Source organism: Ursus arctos, unplaced genomic scaffold (assembly GCF_023065955.2).
Source record: "Ursus arctos isolate Adak ecotype North America unplaced genomic scaffold, UrsArc2.0 scaffold_18, whole genome shotgun sequence".
NCBI lineage: Eukaryota > Metazoa > Chordata > Mammalia > Carnivora > Ursidae > Ursus > Ursus arctos.
This window is the reverse complement of record NW_026622852.1, coordinates 25,674,050-25,700,148: the sequence shown is the minus strand read 5'-3', so window position 1 is coordinate 25,700,148 and position 26,099 is coordinate 25,674,050. Positions and strand designations below refer to the sequence as shown.

General features: G+C 38.9%; 1 protein-coding gene across 1 annotated transcript in view; it reads right to left on the bottom strand.

Annotated features, from left to right (window-relative positions):
- The window catches only part of LOC113260484 (phospholipid-transporting ATPase FetA-like), a 112,457-nt gene that overhangs the window by 17,404 nt on the left and 68,954 nt on the right, over positions 1-26,099 (bottom strand). Inside the window, exons 13-19 of the mRNA XM_026506298.4 lie at positions 24,611-24,699; positions 13,414-13,610; positions 10,789-10,997; positions 10,218-10,261; positions 5,631-5,796; positions 2,466-2,654; positions 1,645-1,760 (exon numbers count right to left, since the gene is read on the bottom strand). Coding sequence (XP_026362083.3) covers positions 1,645-1,760; positions 2,466-2,654; positions 5,631-5,796; positions 10,218-10,261; positions 10,789-10,997; positions 13,414-13,610; positions 24,611-24,699 — 1,010 coding nt within the window. The remainder of the gene's footprint in view (positions 1-1,644; positions 1,761-2,465; positions 2,655-5,630; positions 5,797-10,217; positions 10,262-10,788; positions 10,998-13,413; positions 13,611-24,610; positions 24,700-26,099) is intronic.

The following is a 26,099-nucleotide window of genomic DNA, read 5'->3' as shown; positions in this document are numbered from 1 at the left end:
AGCCCTTGGCAACCACTAATCTACTTGTTTCTATAGATTTGCTTATTCTGGATATTTCATATAAATGAAATTATACAATATGTGGCCTTTTGTGACTGGCTTCTTTCACTTAACATAATATTTTCAAGGCTCATCTGCATGTATCAGTATGAAATTCCTTTTTGGGACTGAATAATATTCGTTGTTTAGATACGCCACATTTTGTTTATCTAGTCATCCATGCCATTCATGATGGGCATTTGGGTTGCTGCTATTTTTTCACTATTATAGATAATGCTGCTATAAACATTTGTGTACAAGTTTTTGTGTGGATGTATAATTTCATTTCTCTTGGGAATATACCTAGAAGTGGAATTGTTGGGTAATATGATAACTCTACACTTAACTTTTTCAGGAACTGCCAGACTGTTTTCTAAAATGACTGCATCTAGGATGCCTGGGTGGCTCAGTCCATTGGAATGACTGCATCATTTTACATTTCCATCAGCAATGTATGAAGGTTACAATTTCTCACACCTTTGCCATTACTTATTATTACCTGATCATCTAGCTATTCTGGTGGTATGAAGCAGTATCTTGCGGTTTTGATTTGCATTTTCCTAAAAGCTAATGAAACTGAGTATCTTTTCATGTGCTTATTGACTATCTGTTCTCTGACTTCTGATTGTGTGTTAATGTGAGTCAAACCAAAATGGCTTAATAAAATAGCATTTTCTCCAATCTATTTCTTCTTTAAAATATTTTTTTCTGATCTGTCCCTCTCCCATCCCATTTCCTGTCCTATTCCCTCAACGCTTTATATATCTAGGTTTATGAGTAGAAATCCTGGAGAGTATGGATTTGGTTTTCCTTTCCAGTGTCAGAAGGCTGAAGCCATTCTCTTTCAGATCCGTCTCAAATCCTAGAGGGTGGAAGTGGTGGGGGGGGGGTAGGCAGGGGGGAAGGTACCCCTGGGGATTCTAATCTTGTGATAACAGAGGACAGTAACAAACAACAGTCCCTTAAATAGCCCAAGCCTGGCGCTTTCTCCTCCAGACCTTCAAGGTGCATGGTCTCATCATGGCTGGGAAGGTAGCGTCTCCCATAGCAGCAGGCCCAATTCTGAAGCAAATTCTAGGTCTGACCATGGGACCTCCTGAGCCAGGAATCACAGAGAGAACCATTTTGATTGTGGTAAGTGTGTATCACAGACACAATCCTCATTATGCCTTTGGGATCCTGTGCCACCTTTTTTTTTTTTTATTTAAGATTTTACTTATTTATTTGACAGAGAGAGAGACAGCCAGCAAGACAGGGAACACAAGCAGGGGGAGTGAGAGAGGAAGAAGCAGGCTCCCAGTGGAGCAGGGAGCCCGATGCGGGGCTCGATCCCAGATCCCTGGGATCACACCCTGGGCCGAAGGCAGACACTTAACGACTGAGCCACCCAGGCACCCTGCCATCTAACTTCTTGACACAGAAGCTGGCAATGTAGTCAGTATGCCACACAGTGAAGTAGTTTTTATTCTTCCATCAATTAAAGAGACACAGATACTAATATACACCCATACAGAAACACACGGACACAAAGACGTATATGTGGATGCATACTCCATGTACGAAGAACAACCCACAGCTTCCCTCCCCTGCAACCTAAACACTTACATCTAAATGTTCCATGGTCACGTCTCTGAGGGATCTGCAGGATGGATGGAGCAGCTGACTGAGGATGGTGTCTGCACCCTTGCAGAATAACATTACTCGATCTTCAGGTGTCCTCACTAAGGATAAACAAACTAAGCAGAGTAACCATATAGGCCCATTGGTACAAGAACTTGTCTGGGCCACTGAGGGATGGCATGAAGCTGTTCCCATGACATTTGTTTCTGACTCTTTTGGGAGCTAAGTACTCATTGAATGGTCACAGAGGATAAATGATGCAGTCAGTAAAGACTGGTGGGAGTGGGAGGAGACCTTATACAACCAGTTCTTCCATTGGTTCAGTATCATCTTGGAAGACTCTGATGCAGAATCACATTTAGCTTCCCAAGTCCAAGTTCCAGACCAAGGCCCATACCTAGTAAGGACCAAGAATGAAGAATGACCTTCTTCCTCTTCAGTCTGAGGCTCAAACTAATTGAGAGTAAGATAGTATGAATTTCCCTTATATTGTCAGCCCCTATCTCTTACTCCAAGTTCAGGCTTTATGGGTTTATTCTCTGTTCTTATCTTGGCTTTGGGGGTTCAGACAAGCCACTATCCAGGAACACTAAAGAAGTATATGGTAGCAAGCTCCCAAAGAGAAATATATAGGGTATGTGAGGGAGAAAGTAAGAATGGCTATGGGTTTGTATTTGAGGCACCATACCTTTTAGAAGGCATGTGAGTGGGAGAAAACATTTGTGTGTATATAAAAGAGAAAGTCAACGTGTGAATGTGTATGAAAGACAAATAAGGGGAGAGGACTGACTAGGAGGGGCACCTACCAATAACAGACATCCTCTTGCGCACATTGTTGAAATCCAAAATAGCCAGCAGTTGGTAGACTTTGGTCTCACCCCTTTCAATTACCGTGATCGTCTCAGATGTGCGGGAACGAAACACAAAGCCAAAGTTCCTGGCAGCAGTGACGAGGGCACCTTCATCTGGGGACTGAGCCTGGTATATCAGCTTACCTGGCAGGAGAGAAGAGGGCAACCAGAGCCCACAGAGATGTGCAACTGAAGTCAACCCAGAAGAGACACCAAGGGGCTTACATAAAGATAGAGCCCAGAAGGGAACATTTTTCTTCAAACTTCCTCACAAGTCTGGCTCTAAAAAGCTAGGTTGCATACAGGTCAGGTTTTTTTTCCTTCCCAATATTTTCAATTTATCACCGACCTGGGTTAGTATTATAGAGGTAAACGGTACATGTAATATACACAAACGAACAAAATATAGTTCACTCTCTGATTATGGTGGGTAAAGATGGGTCAGGGGGCTTGTTAAAAATACAGGTTCCTGAGCCCTACTCAAACTTACTGAATCCAGAATCACAAAATATGGGAAGAGGACTCAGGAAATTGAATTTTTAACAAATCTCCTGAGTGAGTTTCTTACAGGTTGTTTGCGTAAACTGTTCCTATATAAGACTGGCTATACTTTGATAAACACTCCTATAAGATTGGACAATAAGGATAGGATCTATAGAACAGGATAGTAGGATTGATGATAATAAATCATCAATGATTTAATAAACAATTAAAAATATATATAAATGAGTATTGTCACCTTTGAAACTCTCACTCTGGGAAGCTAAATGATCACTGTGTTGAATCAGTCTGTCAATCTTATATTACTTAAGACATTTCTATAATTCCTCTTGAATTTTTTTACAGCAAAGTAAAATAAAATTTATTCTTTCCCATTTTGCCATTATAAGGTAATTTTAATCCATAATTTTCAGTGTTCATTGTTGAAAAAAATACTTTCCTAGATTGTGAAGAAACACTTCAGAAAATTAACAACAAAAACCCTTGAGGGGCACCTGGGTGGCTCAGTCCATTAAACGTCTCCCTTTGGCTCAGGTCATGATCTCAGGATCCTGGGATCAAGCCCTGCATCAGGCTCCCTGCTCAGCGGGGAGCCTGCTTCTTCCTCTCCCTCTGCCCCTCCACTGCCTATGTGCCCCTGCCCTCTCTCTCAAATAAATAAAATCTTAAACAAAACAAAACAAAACCCTTGAATTCAATCCTCAGTTGTGACATGTACTATTTTTTTCTCATCACAAACTACTGTATTCTAATAACTGCTTCAAATTATTTTGTTCAAAAAAGAAAGGAACAAAGAACTACAATGATGAACGCAAACACTGTAGCACTGAAAAATGCATAACTCCTCTTTTAAAATATCACCACAGCCTGAGGTATATTTTGGATTATTTCTCTTCTGAAGGTCAATTTGATTTTTAGAAACAGTTATGCATCATCAGAGGCTTATACTTGTGAATAAGGCACATGGGACATATAATTTTAGGTCAGATTTAAGATGTATTTATGGGACAGTAAGACTATTTTCTTGTTTCCTACCTTGTTATTTAAGGCAATAAACAAGGACAATTCCAAATATGCTTCAAATAATAGCAACTTGTTAGAATGTCAGGTCTAGTGGTGGGGTAGGATCTAGTGGCATCAGTACAAAGCTCCCAAAGAGGGAAGGGACGCAAGAGGGTTGCCCGAGATTTGGGTTCTTATCTCTGCCTTAACTATAGGATTTTAGGCAAGTCATTTACTCTCTTTTAGCTTCAGTTTCCCTCTCTGTAAAACTGGCGTCATTTTTCTTGTTCTGCTTACTTAAGAGGGCTGTTATGAAGACTGTGGGCGATAATATAAATGCAAGCAATTTGGGGCACCTGGGTGTCTCAGTTAGTTAAGCAGCTGCCTTCGACTCAGGTTGTGATCTTGGGGTCCTGAGATGGAGCCCTGCATCTGGCTCCCTGTTCACTGGGGAGTCTGTTTCTCCCTCTCCGTCTGACCTTCCCCCCGCTCATGCTTTCACTCTCTCTCTCAAATGAATTAATTTTTAAAAATCTTAAAAAGTAAATGCAAGCAATTTGTAAAACTCTAAAGTGATATACAAATATAAGTTGCTACATGCCCAGTGCAGAGCCCAATGTGGGTGGGGCCTGAACCCACAACCCTGAGATCAATACAAGAGCTGAGATCAAAAGTCAGATGCTCAATGGACTGAGCCACCCAAATGCCCCAAAAGCCTTATTAATTTTTAATCAGTCATTTCTCATTCATTGTTTCTAAAAGAGGGTTTTAATAATAATTTTTTATTATGTTATGTTAGTCACCATACAGTATATCCTTAGTTTTTTTTTTTTTTTTAAAGATTTTATTTATTTATGTGACAGAGAGACAGCCAGCGAGAGAGGGAACACAAGCAGGGGGAGAGGGAGAGGAAGAAGCAGGCTCCCAGCCGAGGAGCCCGATGTGGGACTCGATCCCGGTACACCAGGATCACGCCCTGAGCCAAAGGCAGACGCTTAACGACTGCGCTACCCAGGCGCCCCTATCCTTAGTTTTTGATGTAATGTTCCATGATTCATTACTTGCGTATAACACCCAGTGCACCATGCAATATGTGCCCTCCTTAATACCCATCACCGGCCTATCCCAGTCCCCCATCCCCCTCCCCTCTGAAGCCCTCAGTTTGTTTCTAAAAGAGGTTTAAGGAAATTCATGGATGTCATAGTCATATTTGATTACTAAAGAAACTAGGATATGTGGGGGATACCGTGAAATTGTGAAGCAACAAGAGGACAACTCAACTCATCCTTCAGGAAGTCTTATCAGAGATAATGGGTCTGATCTTGGGGACAATTCAGATAGACTCTGCGACAGAACATTGCTGAATCTCAAGATCAGAAGTTCCCTAGATAGCATCAAGTTTGACCCCTATCCAATGACTGAATCTTCTTTAAGACTAAGAGGTTGTCTTCTACTTGAAGCTCACTACTTGCCTATCCATACCACTGCAGGGCAACACTCACTATTAGAAAGCTCTTAGATTAAGCCATTTCAAATGATATCAAACCAAGCCCACCTGTAGCCATCCTAGATTCTATGACATATTCTCAGTCAATGAGTCCTCAGGCCCCTCCTCACCTTCCACTTTCTCTTCTGACATTACAGTATGACACAATGACAGTGAGAGGAAAAACAAGTGCACCCAGCGATCTCCCTTTTTCACTGCTTCCACCAAAGTCTTGTCATAAAATGAAAACTTAGGATCAGCCAGTTTGTTGTAGGAGAAGTCGACCTTTTCTGTTTCCTGGAACATACAAGCCAGAACAAAAGTCTTAGTGGCAGGCTGACACTTTACAGATGGTCTATTTGGGGACAACTTCTGGAATGTGATGGGAACTCTTAGGAGGATGGGAAGAGAAAATCAAGATAAATGGAGGAGACTCTGTGCTGGTTTCTAAAGCCTTTGTAGCTCTGACCTGGACCATCCATTCACTTGGGCCAGAAAAGATCCATCCCACAGGAGACAAGCTGAGCACTGGTTGACAGACCCTTCCTGCCCCCCTTCTTCCTCAGCTACCCTGAATGATCAGTGGCCATCTTCAGGCTCTATTCTTCCAAGTCCCAAATCTATGGTAATCAAACTTGAGGATATGAGGGAATAACTGCTCCATAATAGTAAATGGTATCTGGAAAAAGTTTTGTCTCTGGTTGCCCTCTGTTTGATTTTGGGGGCTGGGAAGGGAACTGAGTACAGAGATATCACTGTGTGGCACTACTTCTATTTAACCCCACAGGTGGCTAGAGAGGAATACTGCAAGATAGAGGCAAGGCTATATAACAGGATGCTTCATACATACCTGTTGATCACAGACTTAATTTTGAGCCATTTTACTTGACCTGTCAGCATACCTGGTTCCTTCCTGCCTCTAACACTCATGAACCTAATATTCACTAACATTTTCCTGGCTCCTTTAGATATTGACTCTCACTCTCCATTTCAGCTAGGCTTCTAGTGACCATCTTGGGTAAACATGACTCAGTTTGGACCTGAGACTCTATTGTCTCCATCCTGGAGTGTCATGTTAATAACAGACTTCTCCAATTCATACCAGAGCTCTCAAGGATATTACTCCAGCTCTTTGTAGTTGTGGTGCTACCTGTGCTGGGTCCCAGTATGTCAAGTATAGACGTAACTGTCCTGGTTGGTGCTATGTCCAGAAAAGGGAAGTTTGTAGTGACCTATATTGGCTCTTTTTTTTTTTTAAAGATTTTATTTATTTACCTGAGAGAGAGAGTGAGTGAGAGAGAGAAGGAGCAGGGGGAGAGGGAGAAGCAGACTCCCCACTGAGTGGGGAGCCCAAAGCGGGGCTTGATCCTGGGACTCTGGGATCATGACCTGAGCCAAAGGCAGATGCTTAACCGACTGAGCTACCCAGGTGTCCCTATATTGGCTCTTTTACATATCCCATCTAGAAGGAGTTTTGTCATAGCAGTGAGGAAGTATGGTCAGGTCCATAACCAAGCCCCAGACCTGGACAACCACAGAATTGTGAGCTCTGGGAAGTTTGTGGGTTCAGTAATTTAAGATAATTCATTACATAGCATCTCCTGAGGCTTTCTAGAACTGGGCTCTTATACTGGCACACTCTTTGAAACTGGAATCTGGTGAGTGATGAGAGAAAAGTTGGAGAGGTAGGCATGAGGTAGATCCTGCATTACCATCTTATATGCAATAGGGAGTCATAGCAATTTTTTTGCTGGAAGTGATATAATTATATCTGTGTCAGAGAAAGTCCTCTGGTAGCAGCATGGAGAATATACTGGAACTAGCAAGATGAGAAGTAGGGAAACCAGTTAGGAGACCATTCAGTAATTCACAAGAGAAATGATGTAGTAACAATAAATATTAAATTAAGGGAATGGTTTGAAAATATAGGGAGCTAGAATAGATACATGATATGAGGGGTGACTGAGGGAAAGAGTTAAGAATAATTTTATATTTCCTAACTGGGGCCCTGGATAGATGATAAGACCATTCACTGAGATAGGATACCTGTCAGGAGGAAGTTTTTAACAGGCTGAACTAGAGATACTTGAAGGACTTACAGGTAGTAATGAAAGCAGACATATATAGTTTTAAAGCTTAGGTAAGAGATCTGAGCTAGTTTCTAATCTCCCCTTCCAGGCAAGTAATGTTTGAGAACATTGGACCTGGCTGGGTACAGGAGTGAGGCAGGGTGGGCTTGGAGCTGCAGTATGCATGATCTGAGAGGCAGCATTCATGGAAAATTCTGAAACTGAAAGCCAAACAATCAGTTAAATAAGGTTGAAAGGCAAATACAGGTACTAGACGAAAGGATGGAAACTGGGGATACCAGGTGAGAGGAAGGGGATTCAGAATGGAGGATAGAGGTGGTAACTGAGGAAATCCTTGAGATGCTGTGACATAGCTATAGATAGTTTTTATAAAATATCTTTAGTGTTGGCCGTGGGTGGGAAGGAGCTACAAAGGATTCCTTGGATAGATGGATTTGGAGGTCATCAGTAGGTAGGTGGTAGTTAAAGCCATGTAAATACTTGGAAAACATCAGCCCCTGTGGCCAAGTTGATGAGAAAAAGCAATTAGACAGGAAGAAAAAACAAGAAAAGAGTTATTTAACAGAAGCCAACGGACAAGAAGATGTGGTCCGTATATACAATGGAATATTACTCAGCTATCAAAAAGAACGATTTCTCAACATTTGCTGCAACATGGACTGGATTGGAGGAGATATTGCTAAGTGAAATAAGTCAAGCAGAGAAAGGCAATTATCATATGGTTTCTCTCATCTATGGAACATAAGAACTAGGAAGAAAGGGACAAAGAAAGGGGGGTAATCAGAAGGGGGAATGAAGCATGAGAGACTATGGACTCTGAAAAACAAACTGAGGGCTTCAGAGGGGAGGGGGGTGGGGGAATGGGAGAGGCTGGTGATGGGTAGTAAGGAGGGCACGTATTGCATGGTGCACTGGGTGTTATACGCAAGTAATGAATCATGGAACATTACATCAAAAACCAGGGATGTACTGTATGGTGACTAACATGATATAATAAAAAAATATTATTATAAAAAAAAGTTCTTCCCTGGAGTGCCTGGGTGGCTCAGTTGGTTAAGCATCTGCCTTCAGCTCAGGTCATGATCTCAGGGTCCTGGAATCAGCCCTGCGTCGGGCTCCCTGCTCAGCGGGGAGTCTGTTTCTCCCTCTCCCTCCACCCACTTGTGCTCTCTATCTCAAATAAATAAATAACATCTTTTAAAAAAAAGTTCTTCCTTTTGTGTGTGTGTGCATGTGTGACCTGATAGCTCATTTGTTTTTACTGCTGCATAATATCCCATTGTATGGATGTACTAAGTATTTTTTTAAAAGAAAGGGAAAACTTTTTTTTTTTTTAATAATTTTTTATTATATTATGTTAGTCACCTTACAGTACATCCCCGGTTTCCAAACTTGAGCTGAGGGGAAAGAATCACATAAGAAGATAAGTTTCAGATATTAAGAAAGAGAGAACACAGGATTGACTGAAATTCCTGAAGAAGTAGGAAGGATATGGGAAAAAAATAATTCTTATACTTTGGTGGGATTATAAATTGATGCAATCTATCTAGAGAGCAATATGGCAATATTAAATGTATTAAAAATGTGGCTACCCTTTGACCAGCCAATTCCACTTCTAGGACTTTATTCTAAGGAAATAATTATCAGAAGAAGAGACAAAAATGTATGTACCAGGGTGCTTACCACAATGCTATTTATAATAACAAAAGAAAATGGAATAAAAATAGGGGATTGGTTAAATAAATTAAGGTACACCAATATAACTGGATATGCCACTCATTCAAAATGATGATGTAGACCTAAATTTATTGACATGGAAAGAAGACTACAATATATGTCAAGTGAATAAAAAGGAGGCTGAAAATAGCATACATGTTATAATGCTTCCTCTTTCCTTCCTTTTCTTTCTTTTCTTATTTTCTTTCTTCTCCCCTCCCCCTTCCCTCCATCCATCCATTCATATGTCTATCATCAGATCTCAATGTATATGTGTATGCATATATACACATGAAAAACATCTGGAAGAGTATATCCCCAAATTTTACACTGGTTTTCTACAAGAGATTGAGTGATTTTAACTTTCTTCTTCATACATTTCTGTATTATTTGGACTTTTTTTTATAGTGAGCACAGATTATTTTTTAAACAGAAAGAAACAAGAAAGTTTTTTCATTTTAAAACACAGATTTTTAAAAAAGAATTAATCAACAAATGGGAGTTTGAGCTATAAAATATGAATATTTAAAATGCAAGGAATTCTCAGGACACCTGGGTGGCTCAGTCAGGTAAGCGTCTGCCTTCGGTTCAGGTCATGATCCCAGGGTCCTGGGATCGATTCCTGCATTAGGCTCCTTGCTCAGTGGGGAGCCTACTTCTCCCTCTGCCCCCTGTTTGTGTTCTCTCTCTCTGACAAATAAATAAAATATTTTCTTAAAAAAAAAAATAAAACACAAACCCAAATCCCCTAAAATAAACACAGGCCATTTATATAATGCTTTCTGATATTATGGGGCCAATAAAAGCTTTACTATTTCAGGAGCTAAGGGACTCCCAATTTGTGTCAAAGATGCTGCTACAAGCACAGCCTCAGCTCCCACATGCATTTCACAGGGAGTTGCAATCACTCACCTCAGAGACTTCTACCCTCTGTCCTTTCTTGTCATAGACACCACCTGTTGGTAAAGAAACAGAGCAGAGACTTGGCAAGGGTTTTAAAGAAAGGTTTAATTTTTTTTGTTGTTGTGGTAAGATACATATAACATAAAATGTTAACCATTATTTAGTGTACAATTACATTAATTACATTCCTTTGATGGCTTCTCTCAAGACTGCTTATTGGTCTGAAGGGAAACCAGGAGACTGCCAGCTTCAACAACATGCTGGTTTCTCCGTCTGATTTATTATGAGAGTGAACTCTCAAGACGTCGGGAATTCCTTGAGGACGGAGATTAAATCTTGTACATCTTGGTATTTCCAATGTCCAACACAATGGATTACCTCTATAAGGTATAAAATAAATGCTTTTTGGTAAGCAACTAAATGGAGTAGGGGATCTTTGTCTAGTGAATAGAGAAGGCTGGAGAATAAAGGGTAAATGTGAATTTCAGAGGCATACAGATTTAGAGGGAGATTACTCTTGAAAACAATCTGCAAAGTAGAATTTACCTAGGACTCAGGGAAAGCAGGAAGGCATGCATACCATAGAATATCCCATTAATAGAACACTTATTGAAAACCATGATGTTCTGAGTCAGGGTTCCTGTTTTGTCAGAGAACACGTATTTGACTTGGCCAAGCTCCTCATTAAGGGTGGTGGTGCGAGCCTGCGCTGGTGTGTTCTTTGGCGCATAAAACATCTTCCGATCCCAATTGATATAGTAACTGTTGCCCAATCTTATTATCTCAACACTATGAAGAAAGCAAGAAAAGAAGGGTCCTGGGTCAGAATAGATCAAATACATTATCCCAGTTTCCTTCTTAACAGTTCTGCGATAGGTCAGGGTGAGCACCTGAAATCAGAATATCTTCCTTGGGAACCTACCAGGGATTTTGAAGGACCCTTCCCACCAGCCAACCCAATGTAATTCTGATTTTGACCATTATCATTCAGGGCTTTACCACCTGAGACATACTTGATTAATTTTACTGGGGCATAACCCCCTTTCATTCTTTCTTCTTCCAAAACATACCCAGGAAAAGTAGAATATTTTGAATTTCTGCAGTAATGCAAGGCCTGATAGAATGAAGAACTAACTAATAAAAGGCTGCCTAGGTTTAATCAGAGGATTACTGTGGCTGTCATGTAAATCCACTGGTGAGGAAGAGAGAGAAACTTGAAACACTCAGAAGCTTCTTTGTTTCAGAAGAAGGGAAGGATGTGTGAAAATCAGAAACAGCTTACAGAAGCTGACCTTCTGATAAATTTCCTGGCCGACCCAATCTGCCTGTGGGGTAGTTTCTCCCTCACCCCCACCCCCAATAGTGTCCTCTTCACTTTGTGTGAATTTTCCCTATTGCTTTTGTCACATTCCTCTTCTGTTCCAAATAAGGTACATTATAGATTCTTTACGGTTAGCAAGCACCTTTATTTTAAAACAGTTAAGATTTTTAAGGGGCCTCCTTCCTATCATCATTCATGCTTAATGTGTGTTAGTTTAGGTTGCTTCTAAGAGACAGCTGCACTGAGTAACGTGGATTTTTTAAATTCAGGTGAGGTCGGAGGGCTCTAGCCCACATTATTGACTACTAGACCTCATGTGCTGAATCTTGATCCCTCCCTTCCTTTGTCATACTAACCAACATAGCAATTTCTCTAAACCCAAACATTTAGTCATATTATTTCTATCCTTAGAGAGGTCTTTCCTGCTTTTAGGATAAAATCCAAACTGCTTGGCTTGTCATTTAAGGCCCTCCTGGATCTGATACCAAATTACCAACCAACACTTTACCCTAGCATACTCACTGTTCTCTGACGAGATCAAGCTTTTAAAAAAGACCAAACCTTCATACACTCTGATCTTTCTGTTTGCAATATTGTTTTGCTATCTTGTACTTGGTGAATTCTACTCTTTTCTCAAATACCAGTTTGAGTATTACTTTTTCTGTAAATCCCCAAGGCTCTCCAGGTAGAATCAGCTCATTCCTTTTCTAGTCTCCCATAGCATTCCCATATATAGTCCTATTACATCATTTTCCATATTGTACCATAATTATTTTAGTATCTGTTTCCATGTTATAAGCTTATCTAGAGAAACAGTTGTCTTGTTATTCATGTTCTTATTTCTAGCACCTAATATAGTGCTTGGCACATAGTAGGTGCTCAATAAATATTAAATTAATAAGATAATTTAGTCACTTAGGGTGCTTTTCAGGTTGGAATGTCACAGTGCAGGGTTTAGGAAACTTGGAAAGAAGGATGCAAAAATATGTCTGGGTGTGCATGTGTGAAAGGGAATGTTGAAAACAGAAAAAGGAGATCAGAGAAAAGATTAATTTTATCTATTTCAAGTTTTTGTCTGAGCAAAGGAGGAAGAAACATCCTTTTCTTCACCAACTTTTAGAAACCAGAACTTATGTCATAATTATATCTATCTACCATTTATTTGCCTCATTGTTTCTATGGGAAAACAACTTGTGAGTTCTGATTAACTGATTTACAAATGAATGTTTGGAACCTATCTCATTGATTAACTAGGGGCTGCCTGGCTGGTACTTCAGCATCACCAAATTTGTGTGCATTTTTTCTAATTATTGGATATGTTTATATGTCTTATTTAGTCATTCACATTATAAGCTATTTGAGGGTAGGGATTATTTTCTTTTTGTATAACTCACATAGTATCTAGCACAGTATTCTGGATATGCAAAGCACTTTCACAATCTCTAGACATTTTTTTTTAACACTTGGACAAGAAATTTGACAGTTTCTTATCTTTTTTTTTTTTTTTTACGATTTATTTCTTTATTTGAGAGAGAGGGAGTGCAAGAGCAAGCACAAGCAGGAGGGACAGAGGGAGAGGGAGAGAGAGAATCCCAAGTGTACTCTGTGCTGTGTACAGAGCCGGATGCGGGGCTCCATCTCACGACCCTGAGATCATGACCTGAGCTGAAACAAAGAGTCCGACGCTTAACTGACTATGCCACCCAGGCACCCTATCTGTAGACATCTCTCAGAGTGTTTTGTACACTGGACACTGTGGGAAGTAAAGAGTTAAAGAGCACACAATCTATGCTTTCTAAACATTCACACTCTATTTGGGGAGTTAAGTAGAAAGTATAAAGTCATTTCCTCCCCCTATAACACAAAGTGGTCAAAAAAGCCTACCTGACATAAAGGGAAATGGGCACCATAGTGTTGAGAATAATGAAGTAGGACCAGAATATGAGGACGGCAGAGACAACTGATGAAGACACATATTCTTTCCATGGCAGAAAATCCTGGAAGTAGTAGCCTTTCTTGTTCTCCCAAATGCCATGCCCAATTGCTAGGATAAAACACATGCTGCCTAAAAACAGGAAAATCTGAAAATCAAAAAAGAATTAAATTAACATTTCATCCAAGGCATGTGCTGCTTCAGATCTACCTTTTGGGACTTTTCCCTCAACAAACTTCTCTCTGTTTTTGGAGGTCAGGGGGGGCCCTATAGTTCATAGGCTCTAACCAGTACTACATAGGACAGGGGAAAAAAAAGGCCCAGCAGGAGCCATCCTTGGGATTTTGAAGGGAAATAAAAGTAACTAAACTATATTAAGTACTAATTAAGTATTGGGAACTGTGCTAAGTACTTTACCTATATTATTTAACTTAATATTTATAAAACTTCTTTTAGTAATAGATGAGGAACTTGATATTAAGAGTAGAAGAGTATTTTGCTTCAAGTCACTTAGGTACTAACTAGCACAGAGCCCGATGTGGGGCTTGATCTCACGACCCTGAGATCATGACCTGAGCCAAAAGCAAGAGTCCGCCGCTTCACTGACTGTACCACCCAAGTGCCCCTAAAGATGATCCTTCTTACCTAAGATTATGGTTCCAGATAATCTCAACCTGCCATCAGGTTGAGAGGAAAGGGCATAGAGGGACAAGGAAGCAAAAAAGACAAATTTGAGAATGATGTTTAGAAAATAAGTTTGGGAAGAGGAGATAATCTTTCTGAACTCATTTTACAAGGCCAGCATTACCCTGGTACCAAAGCCAGACAAGGACACTACAAGAAAAGAAAGCAATAAGCTAATATCCTTGATGAATATAGATGCAAAACTTCTCAACGAAATACTAGCAAATCAAATTCAACAACACATTAAAAGGATCATACACCATGATCAATTGGGATTTAGACATTAATGAAAGAAAGTGAAGACACAAATAAATGGAAAGATATTCTATGTTCATGGACTGGAACAGTAAACATTGTTAAATGTCTATACTACCCAAAGCTATCTATAGATCCAATGTAATTCCTGTCAAGATTACAATGGCATTTTTTTTGCAGAAATAGAAAAAATAATCCTAAAATTTCTATGAAACCCTGAAAAACCCTGAATAGCCAAAGTAATCTTGAGAAAGAAAACAAAGCCAGATGCATCACATGTCCTCATTTCAAGCTATATTATGAAGCTATACTAATTAAACCAGTATTGGGGTGCCTGGGTGGCTCAGTTGATTAAGCAGCTGCCTTTGTGTCCTGTGATCAAGCCCCACATTGGGCTCCTTGCTCAGTGGGGAGCCTGCTTCTCCCCTGCCTGTCACTCCCCCTGCTTGCACTTGCCCTCTCCCTTTCTCTCTCTCTCTGTGTCAAATAAAATCTTAAAACAAAAGACAACAGTGCGATACTGGCATAAACACAGACATATACACCAATGGAACAGAATCAAGATTCCAGAAATAAACCCATGCACATATATATAGTCAACTGATACTGGACAAAGGAGGCAAGAACACTCAATGGAGAAAAGACACACTCTTCAGTAAATGGTGTTAGAAAAACTAGATAATCATATGCAAAAGAATGAAACTGGATCCCTATCTTATACCTCTCACAAAAATTTACTCAAAATGGATTAAAGACTTAAATGTAAGACCTGAAACCATAAAACTCCTAGGAAAAAAACAGAGAAAAAGCTCTTTGACATCTGGCAATGATCTTATGGATGTGACAACCAAAAAGCACAAGCAACAAAAGCAAAAATAAACAAGTGGGATTACATCAAATTAAAGACTGGTGATGGGTAGTAAGGAGGGCACGTATTGCATGGTGCACTGGGTGTTATACGCAACTAATGAATCATCGAACTTTACATCAGAAACCAGGGATGTACTGTATGGTGACTAACATAATATAATAAAAAAACATTAAAATAAAAAAAAATAAAGGCTTCTGCACAACAAAAGAAATGATTGAAAAATAAAAAGGCAATCTATGAAGTGGGAGAAGATATTTCCAAATCATATATCTGATAAGAGGTTAATATCCAAAATACATATATGCAACTCAATAGCAAATAGCAAAAAAGCAAATAATTTAAAAATGGGCAAAGGACCTAAATAGATAATAGGTTTCTTTTTTTTTAATTAAAATTTCTTTTTTTAAAAAAAGATTTTATTTATTTATTTATTTATTTATTTATTTATTTATTTATGTGTGTGTGTGTGTGTGTGTGTGTGAGAGAGAGAGAGAGAGAGAGAGAGAGTGCGCACACGAGTGGGGGGCGGAGCAGAGGGAGAGAGAGAAGCAGACTTCCTACTGAGCAGAGAGCCGGACATGGGCGCCATCCCTGGACCCTGAGATCATGACCTGAGCTGAAGGTAGCCCCTTAACCAACAGAGCCATCCAGGCACCCTGGTAATAGGTTTTAAATATTTACTTCATATTTAGATTTCAAATGCCCAAAAGGTATGTGAAAAGCTACTCAACATCACTAATTATCAGGGAAATGCAAATCAAAACCACAGTGAGATGTCACCTTAGAAAGGCTATAGTCAAAGAATGTTAGAATGGCTGTAATAAAAAAAAAAAAGAGAGAGAGAGATAACAAGTACTAGGGAGGATGTACACTGTTGGTGGGAATGTAAATTGGTAGAGCCACTATGAAAAGAGTACGGATGCTCCTGAAAAAATAAAAACTAGAACTACCATATGATCTAGTAATTCCACTTCTGAGTATATATCTGAAGGAAATTAAATCACTACCTTGAGGAATAATCTGCACCCCCATGTTCACTGCACCATTATTTACAACAGCCAAGACATGGAAATCAACTGTCTACTGACAGATGAATGGATAAAGAAAATGTGTTACACACGCGCGCACACACACACACACACACACACACACACCCCGGAATATTAGCCATAAAAAAGAAGAAAATTCTGCTATTTGTGACAACATGGATGAACCTTGATGGCATTGTGCTACGTGAAATAAGTCAGAGAAAGACAAATACTCTGATATTCTATATGTGGAATCTAAAACAAAAACAAAGCCTCATAAAAACAGACAGCAGATTGGTGGTTGCCAGGGGCCAAGCGTAGGTGAGGAGGAGTGGGGTGAAGGTGGTCAAAGAGTACAAAGCTCCAGTTATAAGATAATTAAATTCTGGAGATGTAATGAACAGCATGGTGACTATGCCTAACAATCTTGTATTGAATACTTGAAAGTGGCTGAGAAAGTAGATCTTAAAAGTTCGTACCACCGAACTAACAAAAGAGTTGGAACTCTGTGAGGTGATGGAGGTGTTAACTACCCTTCCCGTGGTAATGATTTCACTATATATTTGATATATACAGATATCAAATCACTGTGTGGTATACTTTAAACCTATACAATGTTGTATGCCAATTATATCTTAAAAATGAAATAATATTGAACATTTTTATATGAATGGAATCACTTGGTATATGCTCTTTTTTGGACGGGCTTCTTTTGCTCAGCATAATTATTTTGGGATTCATTTATATTTTTACATCTACTGATGGTTCATTTATTTTTATTGCTGAGTAGTATACTTCTATTGTATGGTTACTGCACAATTTGTTTACTAATTTGTTGGACATTTGAGTTTTTCCAGTTTACGGCTATTGCAAACAGCTGTACTAAACACATGTGTACAAGATTTTGCATGGATATATGCTTTCATTTTATTAGTAAATCTCTAGAAGTGGAATTGCTGTATCCTACAGTAAATTTATATTTAGCTTTTTAGGAAAATGCCAAATGCTTTCCAAAGTGGTTGTACAATTTTATGTTCCACTTACACTATATGCCCACATACCTCTAGAGCAGACAGATATGATGTTACTGTTGAACCACTTCTAAGTCTACTCAACGGTCTTCACACCTGTGCCCTTTGTCACAAGGTGTGACTCAAAGCAACACATCCCCATTGCTAGATGATTGGAGTTCTCATCTTTGAAAAGTGTTTGTTTTTGATGGGAAAGTCTTTGAAGACAAGAGTATAAAAGGCAGGAGCAGTAGGTCTAACTGAGACCATTCTCAAAAAATGAGATTTTAAAAAACTTTTTATTATGAAAAATTTCAAACACATATTAAATTATGTAAGTAGTATAATGAATCCCTGTGTACCCATCACCCAGTTTCAACAACTTTCAATTCATGGCCAGTTTTATTTCATCTATGCCCCTCTTCCCCTTTAAAGCAAATTTCTCACATTATATAATTTTATCTGTAAACTGTTCAATATATACCTTTAAAGGATATTAAACATATAACCACAATACCTTTATCACTTAAAAAATTAAAAATAAATCCTTAGTATCATTCCATATTTGAGATTTGAGTGTTGAGTGAGTAACGGGATGGGAGAGAACAAAACGGAGGAAGATTGAGAAAAAACAGTAAAAACTGCTTTTATTTCTAGCCAAATGCGGATTCATACTGAGTAGTTCAGCTCTTTGTGATAGTCTCTCTCGGGCCATAAAACCCTTTCTTCTCAATCTTATTTCTATTTCTTTATCCTTCTCTTCAATGAGTTATGTGAAAGCAAGGCTATCCTCATCATTCAGATCAAACCTTAATGGGATGAATTCTATTGGTCCCACCTTCCTTTTTGGATAGTCTATGTGACCAGCACTAAATTTGGGTCTGTATTCTTCCACCCGCCACTTCTCCAGGCCCTATTTTATCAGCTCCAGTGGGAAAAAATGGGGAAGGTAAAATGATAGAATAAATTATTATTTATGAATAGAAATTTATTTATAATTTATTTATTTGTTATAAATCTTTATTTCAAAGCTGTGGGAAAATATTACAGGGGGACCTTCAATCTGCTCCATCTCTGTTGCCTGGATAACTGAGAATTACCCATGATTTCCAGTGACGTGTCCTGCCTCTACTGTTAGACTATAAGTCCCCCAGGACCAGATCTTTCTGCTCAGGTTAAGCCATCAGAAAGGAAAATTACCTCTATCAGACCAAATCCCATAGGGCAGGGCTTCCCCCTCAGTGTGAGGCCTGCAGGGGCAGGACACAGTCTGTTCTTTCCCCATTCCCAGAACGTTTCCTGCCATCCCAAGGCTTTCTAAGCCCTTGCAGATGTTCTGTGTCTCTTATTGTTATGGAGTTTATTGGTACATAGTCTTTAAAGCTTCATCTTGCTTCTTTTCTAAGTAAGAAACAAATAAGAAATTGGTTGTGACTATAAACTCCCAGATTGCTTGTTTATTATCAGAGCCAGTCAGACTCAAGAAGAGCAGACAGCCTTCCATTTCGCAAAAAGTGGTACCAGTAAACACTCAAAGAGATACTCAATTTTGTCACTGTTGACAAAACTAACAGAGTACTACTAAGGCCATCACTGTCACAAGGGAGCTCCCAGGCTTCATAAGCAGACTGTAAAAAGAAAATACTCCTTGGTCCTCTGAACTTCACATCTGTGCTTTTCATTGTTCCTTACCCCAAAAGTATATCCGGGATTTCAAGCACCACTCAAATTTCAAACACTCTGCTTCTTTGTCCAACAGATACACTCTTACTTAATAGAATAGGGTTCAGAAAGCATTGTCACTGAGAGCTCTGGTCACTGGGGAGAAAGAGAGGATTAAACTCTAGCTCAGTTGTGGGCTCATCAGGAAGAAGCTTTGCTAACCACACTTCTTGTATCTGCCAGATTTCCCCCTAAGAAACATTTCCAAAAACGCAGAAAAATGAAGTGTTTAAACCAGGAAAGATTTGTGCTGCAGCTTCAAGAAATGAGAGTGCATTGGGATAGGCCTGTGATGGGTATTAAGGAGGGCACATATTGCATGGTGCACTGGGTGTTATACGCAAATAATGATTCATGGAACATTGCATCAAAAACTGGGGATGTACTGTATGGTGAGTAATTTAACAAAATAAAAATCATATAAAAAAAAAAGAAATGAGAGTGCATTACACCTAACTACATTAACAATGTCCTGGTAAAAAATACCATATAAACATAACTACAGCACTGATAAGAACCTAGCTAATTCAAGAACATTTCCTCATTTAATAACAATTCAAAAGATATTTCTTGAGCATTATTTTGTGCAAGGCACTTCCAAGAATATAGAGATGAATATGACCTAATTTCTACCTTAGAAGTTCATAATTTGGTAGCTCAGATATTCATTCATTTTTCTCACTAACTCACAAATAATAGTAAAGCTCTGTTATGTGTCAGGCATAGTTCTAGGGACTGAAGATAAGGTGGTTAAAAAAAATTTAACTAGTGCTAAGTGCTTTGATGAAAACAAAACAGGTTAACAGAATAAAGAAGGTCTTGGTGGGGGTGGCTACTTTAGATAGAAAAGAGGCTTCTTGAAAAGGCTGGCATTGAATGAACAAGAAGCAAGCCATGCAAAGACCTGGGGCAGGCCTTGACAGCAAGGGTAAAGATCTTAAGATAGGAAGAAGTTTGCAGCATTGTCCACAATAGCTAAATCGTGGAAGGAGCCAAGATGCCCTTCAACAGATGACTGGGTTAAGAAGATGTGGTCCATATATACAATGGAATATTACTCAGCCATCAAAAAGAACGATTTCTCAACATTTGCTGCAACATGGACTGGACTGGAGGAGATAATGCTAAGCAAAATAAGTCAAGCAGAGAAAGACAATTTTCATATGGTTTCACTCATTTATGGAACATAAGAAGTAGGAAGATTGGTAGGAGAAGAAAGGGAAGAAGAAAGGGAGGGGTAAACAGAAGGGGGGATGAAGCATGAGAGACTATGGACTCTGGGAAACAAACTGAGGGCTTCAGAGGGCAGGGGGGTGGGGGAATGGGAGAGGCTGGTGATGGGTAGTAAGGAGGGCACGTATCGCATGGTGCATTGAGTGTTATACGCAAGTAATGAATCATGGAACTTTACATCAAAAACTAGGGATGTACTATATGGTGACAAACATAATAAAAAATATTATTATTAAAAAAAAGATAAGAAGAAGTTTGCTTTTTCACTTGATTTGTAGTTTTCCTGGGTACAGATTTGAGGTCAAAATAACTTTCACTAAGAACTTTGAAGGGATGACCCTACTAATTTCTAGGACCCAGCTGTGTAGGTAAGAAATCTGGTGCCAACCTAATTCTCAATTTTTTTTTGTTGATATCTTATTCTTATCCCTGTGAAAATTTTGAGGGACTTCTCTACACCTTTGAAGCTCTAAAATTCATGATGCTTATTGGACACTTTAGGTCTGAAACTCATATCTTTCTTGAATTCTAGGAAATATTCTTCTATTATTTCTTTGACAATGTTGTCCCCTCTATTTTCTCTTCCTGATACTCCTGGTAGATGAATTTGGGGGATCCTGGTTTGGTTCTCTATTAAAAAGAAGTATTTATCTCATATATTTTATCTCTTTATCTTTTTATTAGAGAGTTCTTTGACTTTTTATTTCAGCCCTCTTATTGGCTTTTAAAATTTCAGCTATTTTTACTTCCCGAAATTCTTTTTTGTTGCTCTTAGATTGCTTTTTTCTTTTTCCATTTTTAGCAACCCTATTCTTATTTTATTTATGCAATTGTGTCTTCTAAGAATAGTAATAAGAATTTTTGGAAGTTCTTTTCTTTTCTCTTCCCTGAATTATGTCTTTTCCAAGGTCAATTATTCTATTTGTTCATCCTCATCCTCCTCTTCTGTGTTCCTGGTTTCCCTTTAGTCCACTTAAAAATTTGAGTAAAAGAGTAGTTTAATCATTATAGGTTGGTTTGGTTTCCTTTGGTTAATTTTATTTCCCCGATAGGCCACTCTCCTGAATGGGAACATGGAAGCATGTGCTCTGTGTAAGTAGACAGTATGTATTATTTGACAGATCTCATCTTCAGGTGCACAAGGAGCATGCAAGCACATTGAGCCCCTAACTCACTCACTCACTCACTCACTCACTCACTCACTCAATAAATAAATAAATAAATGAATTATGTTATGTTATTTATTTACTTATTTGAGAGAGAAAGAGAGAGTGTGTGCGCATACATTGGGGGGAGCAAAGGGAGAGAGAGAGAATCCCAAGCAGACTCCCCGCTAAGTGAGGAGCACAATGCAGGGCTAGAGGAGCCTGATGCAGGGCTTGATCCCAGGACCCACAGGATCATGACCTGAGCCAAAATCACCAGTCCGACACTCAGCCAACTGAGCCACCCAGGTGCCCTGCCCCTTAAATTTAAAATAAAATGGGTTTTACCCTGAAATGATGACACCCACATTAGAAGACCTAGCCCTCTGAGAAAGGTTGTTAAATTTCTTTAGAAAGCAGTTCTCTCGTTTGAGACTGGAAGGCAAATACATTTGTTATTGCTATGTGCGTGCTATAGGGGTGGCACGGTGGTACATGGGCCAATTGTTGCCCATGTTGTTTTATGGGCAGTTTTAAAATTAATTATCCCAATCATTATCCCACCTACCGCTTCTGCTCTCCATACCTGCTGATGCTAGCTTGGAGCTATTCCTGAGCTCTATCAAGAAGAATGCATTTACACTGAAGCTTTCACTATTCTGGTTTATCTATCAACATAATCTACTTTCTGCCTTCCAAAAACTCATCAACATCTTGGGTCTGCTGATGGTTCATCCTCTGTCAGGGCTGTTAGGTATTTATCTCCTGTTTGTACTTCTTTATAGTCTTTCATTAAGCTTCTCAATGTTCTTCTTAAACTGGATGCCCCAAAGTGAACACAGTACCCCAGATAATATTTCGTACTTTCTGAAGGGAAGATTGCATGAATGACCGCAGAAATATAGGAATTTATAGCAACTACTCTGCCAGCTTAGCTGCCCCCAGCATTTGCACTGACTCTCTGTTGACTTTATCTTGTGAGAACCTGAGCAGAGAGCTACATTCTCTCTCTGGAGACCCACTGCAGGTACCCCTATGCTCCTGCTCTAATCTGCACTGGAGTTCTTAGGCCTGCTATGCAGCTATCTTCCTAGGACTTCCTTTCACTTGTCCCCATGTTTCCTGGCTTCTGTAATCTTCTTTCTTAGTTTACGTTCTTGTTTTGCCTAAGTATACACACTAGGAGCTTCCTAAGAGGGGAGACATGATGAATAAATTTTTTGAGTCTTTACACATATGGATTTTTCTTTATACTTGAATTTTATTGGTAGTTTCACTAGATTAAGAATTATAGGTTACAAATAATTTTCTCGCACACTTTGAAGGCATTGAGATTTACCTTCTGCTGTTGCTATTGAGAAGGCTAATGACATTTTGATTTTTGATCCTGGTATGTGACCTTTTATTTTTCTCTGGAAGCTTGTGGATTTTCTTTTTAGTTTTTTAATTTCTTCATATGTGCCAATCTGCCTTTTAAATAGGATTTGTCATGTGTTTTAATTTTGTCCCCCAGGGAGGCAGCAAGTATAGCAGAAAGAGCATTGATTCTGAAAAGTTATGCCTAGATGCATGGATGTGATAATTAAATAAAATGATATATGTAAAGCATGTGGCACATATTGATGCCCGGCCCCCTTTATATACCTGGGGGCTGCACCCAGATCTTACACATCTTTTTGATTCTCACAACATCTGGCACATCTGGGCACATAATAGATTCTCAATAAATATGAATTGATGAGTCATTGCCATTATTTTTTGTAGGATTTATTGTTTATTATTTATTATATGTTGTCCTAAAATTTTTTGTAGGACATTACTATTATAATGTCTTTGCCATTATTTTGATTTTATTTATGATATTTATTTTAACTGTGTATCAATTTGCATATTTGTCAAATGAGGAAATACTTCTTGATTTGTTTATTGTCGCAGTGAGGCTCCAGTAAGTGAATGATGAATATTCTAAAAAGTTAAGATCACTCTAATAGAGGTCAAGTATTATCACTGACCTTCAGATAGGTAAATAAGTAGGTGAACTTTCCTAGGCATATGGGACACATCCTGTTTTGAAAATAAGCCTAGGCTAAAGGACCTAACTTAGTGCCTAATGATATATGTTCCTAATACGGTTAGGCATATTTACCTACGTCACCTTCCTGAATTCTCAAATGTGATTGTCTTCCTCATTTAGAAATCAGGAAATGTCACTTTGTTTCAATTGCTGAAAGCTACGCAGACAGTAGCAGAAAGAGAAAGAGTGGATACTAGCTTCTGGTCTCAAAGTTGAATAAATTTTCCTAATTTTCTAAAACCCCATTTACTAAATCCAGAGGATTTAGGAAAAGAACAGTGATATTTCCCATAATAAATAAGGGAGAAGAGGCATTTTATAATTCAGATATTAATGAGAGATACACAGAAAGAAAAGGCATTTTTGAATTTTCAAAGTCTAAGCAATAGAGTAAAAATAAAAATGAAAAGTCACTGAATTAAGTATAGGCACCACTGAAATTGCTCAGTTATGCAAACAAGTCTGTATCTTGTTTATATAAAGGTAACCTGTATAGGATAGTATGGAAATAAATCTTCAGTTTAAACTTCTGTTATCAAAGCTATTATTGTATTGAGTGCTTTTCAAATTTCATTTCTTAGCAGCAGAATCTCTATTTTCCAAATGAAATCTTACAGAACAGACAAATATCAAGCTGCTCTTCTTGAAGGAAGAACATCAGAATGAGGGGGCCAGAACAAAATTCACTTGATCTTTTCTATTCCCCCTGTGGCAGACCTTAGACTCCTCTAAGGAAACAGTTTGAAAATCATCCAGTTTAAGTAAGGTGTTCTATTAATCTAAGTAAAGTTTTATTACAGTGCTCATGAGTAAAACAGGCTATGAGGAAATAAAAATGTGTCAGTTTCTAAAGCACGGTCCTTGATCCATCCCAGTACCACTAATCAGAGCATGAAATCTTAAACAAACTGCGCCTGTCGTCTACAACAGAGGTTTGTTAAACTGGAGAGAGACTCCCTTGTCAATCGGCTCTGTTCTTTTCTGCTTCTGGCATTAATAAATAGCGTACCAAAACTGCCTGAGTTTTTCAAACAACTAAATTCCAAGTCAGAAATGCCAGCTACTGCCATGGAAGGAAGAAAAGCATGTCTATTTGTAAAAAAGCAGAAAAATGTCTTTAACTTACCCAGAGCACAAGAATATTCAAGAGATGGTCCATGTGCGTCCGCTTAAAGGTAGACTTTCCACAGTTCTGCATTAATTTGGTGTCTGGTCCTAAGTGAAACAGGGAGACCAGCTCTTAGAATCATTGAATATACTCGGAGGCTTGAGAATGGATTGAAATATACCTTTATGATCACGTAATCAAACCTCTCTCCAGTGCCAGGGGATAAAGCCCTGGAGAAAGGCTCGTGGTTGGCGCCAATAACTAAAAAAAAAAAAAACCCAAAAAACACATTTTGTTTCTAAGGATAATCCCAACTATTTCTGCAAAGTACGTTGATGCTAACCCCTCTTTTTGCAGCACCTTAGTCTAATCTTCCAAAGATGAGTTAAGTCAGAATAGGAGCCACAAGCTTTTTTTTTTTTAAGTTTTAATTTTAATTACAATAAGTTAACAAGCAGTGTTATATTAATTTCAGGTGTACAATATAGTAATTCAACACTAGGAGCCACAAGCTTTTTTCTCATCATCATCTGGTTTATTTAGCTTAGAAAAGAGATTTTTTTTGATAAAGAGATCTCCACCTTCTTTTGAGGAAACCCTCTGCTGGGCCAGGCTCTATTTCAGTTTCTAATTGGGAAAGGAAGAACAGAAAAGGCAATGGCAGTGTTTTCTTCTGAGGTGGAAGCTGGGGCTTTTCTGGGGCTGAGAGATACAGACTATATTTCTTCATGACAGGGCAGATGGTAAGTAGAAGTAAAGAGTTTTTAGTGGCCAACAGAACTAGAGTTGTGTATTACTAACCAGAAATATGGCCGCAGAGAAAATGTAAGAGGTTTAGGAGAAAGTGTAAGTAGCAATTTCTCTGGTTTTTACCACTTGATTGTTATTCTTACATGTACTCTAACGAAGGAATTTCATTAATATTTACATGTGAGGGACCTGGAACTTCCCTGATAATGGGCGCAGACACTGAGAATACAGGGCATAAGCTATACTAGTCTTTACTTCTAAGGCATTTCGTGAAGGGCCTGAAGTCATGAGAAGTTTGTCTCAGAGCCTGGAAACTACAAGGGACAGAGTCTTCCAAGTGTCCTTAGAAAGAATGACCTAAAACCTTTCATTTCAAGAAGGATGTGGAGATCATGGTAGAACGTGGGCATCATATAGCAGGAACAGTGGCTAAGTTCTACACTGAATACTTCAAGATGCTCTTCAGTGGTATTCTCTTCTGTTCTAAGTTCCCCAAAGCCCCAAAAGATTTTTCACTACTATGTAAACCAAGAGTCAGAGAGAAACCTTAGCTAAATTTGTGCTGGTTGGCAACCCCACTGCCATTGCTTTAGAGAGAAACCCTTTGCTGAAAAATGAGCTTTTTCTGAATGCCAGTGTGTAGGGATAGCTGCTGAAGTACGTTGTACTTCCAATCTTTTGAGTTTGGGATTAGTCAGCCTAGAAGCTGTTACTATAGCTCAAGAACTAATGAAAAAAGTTCCACCAAGGCCTCCCT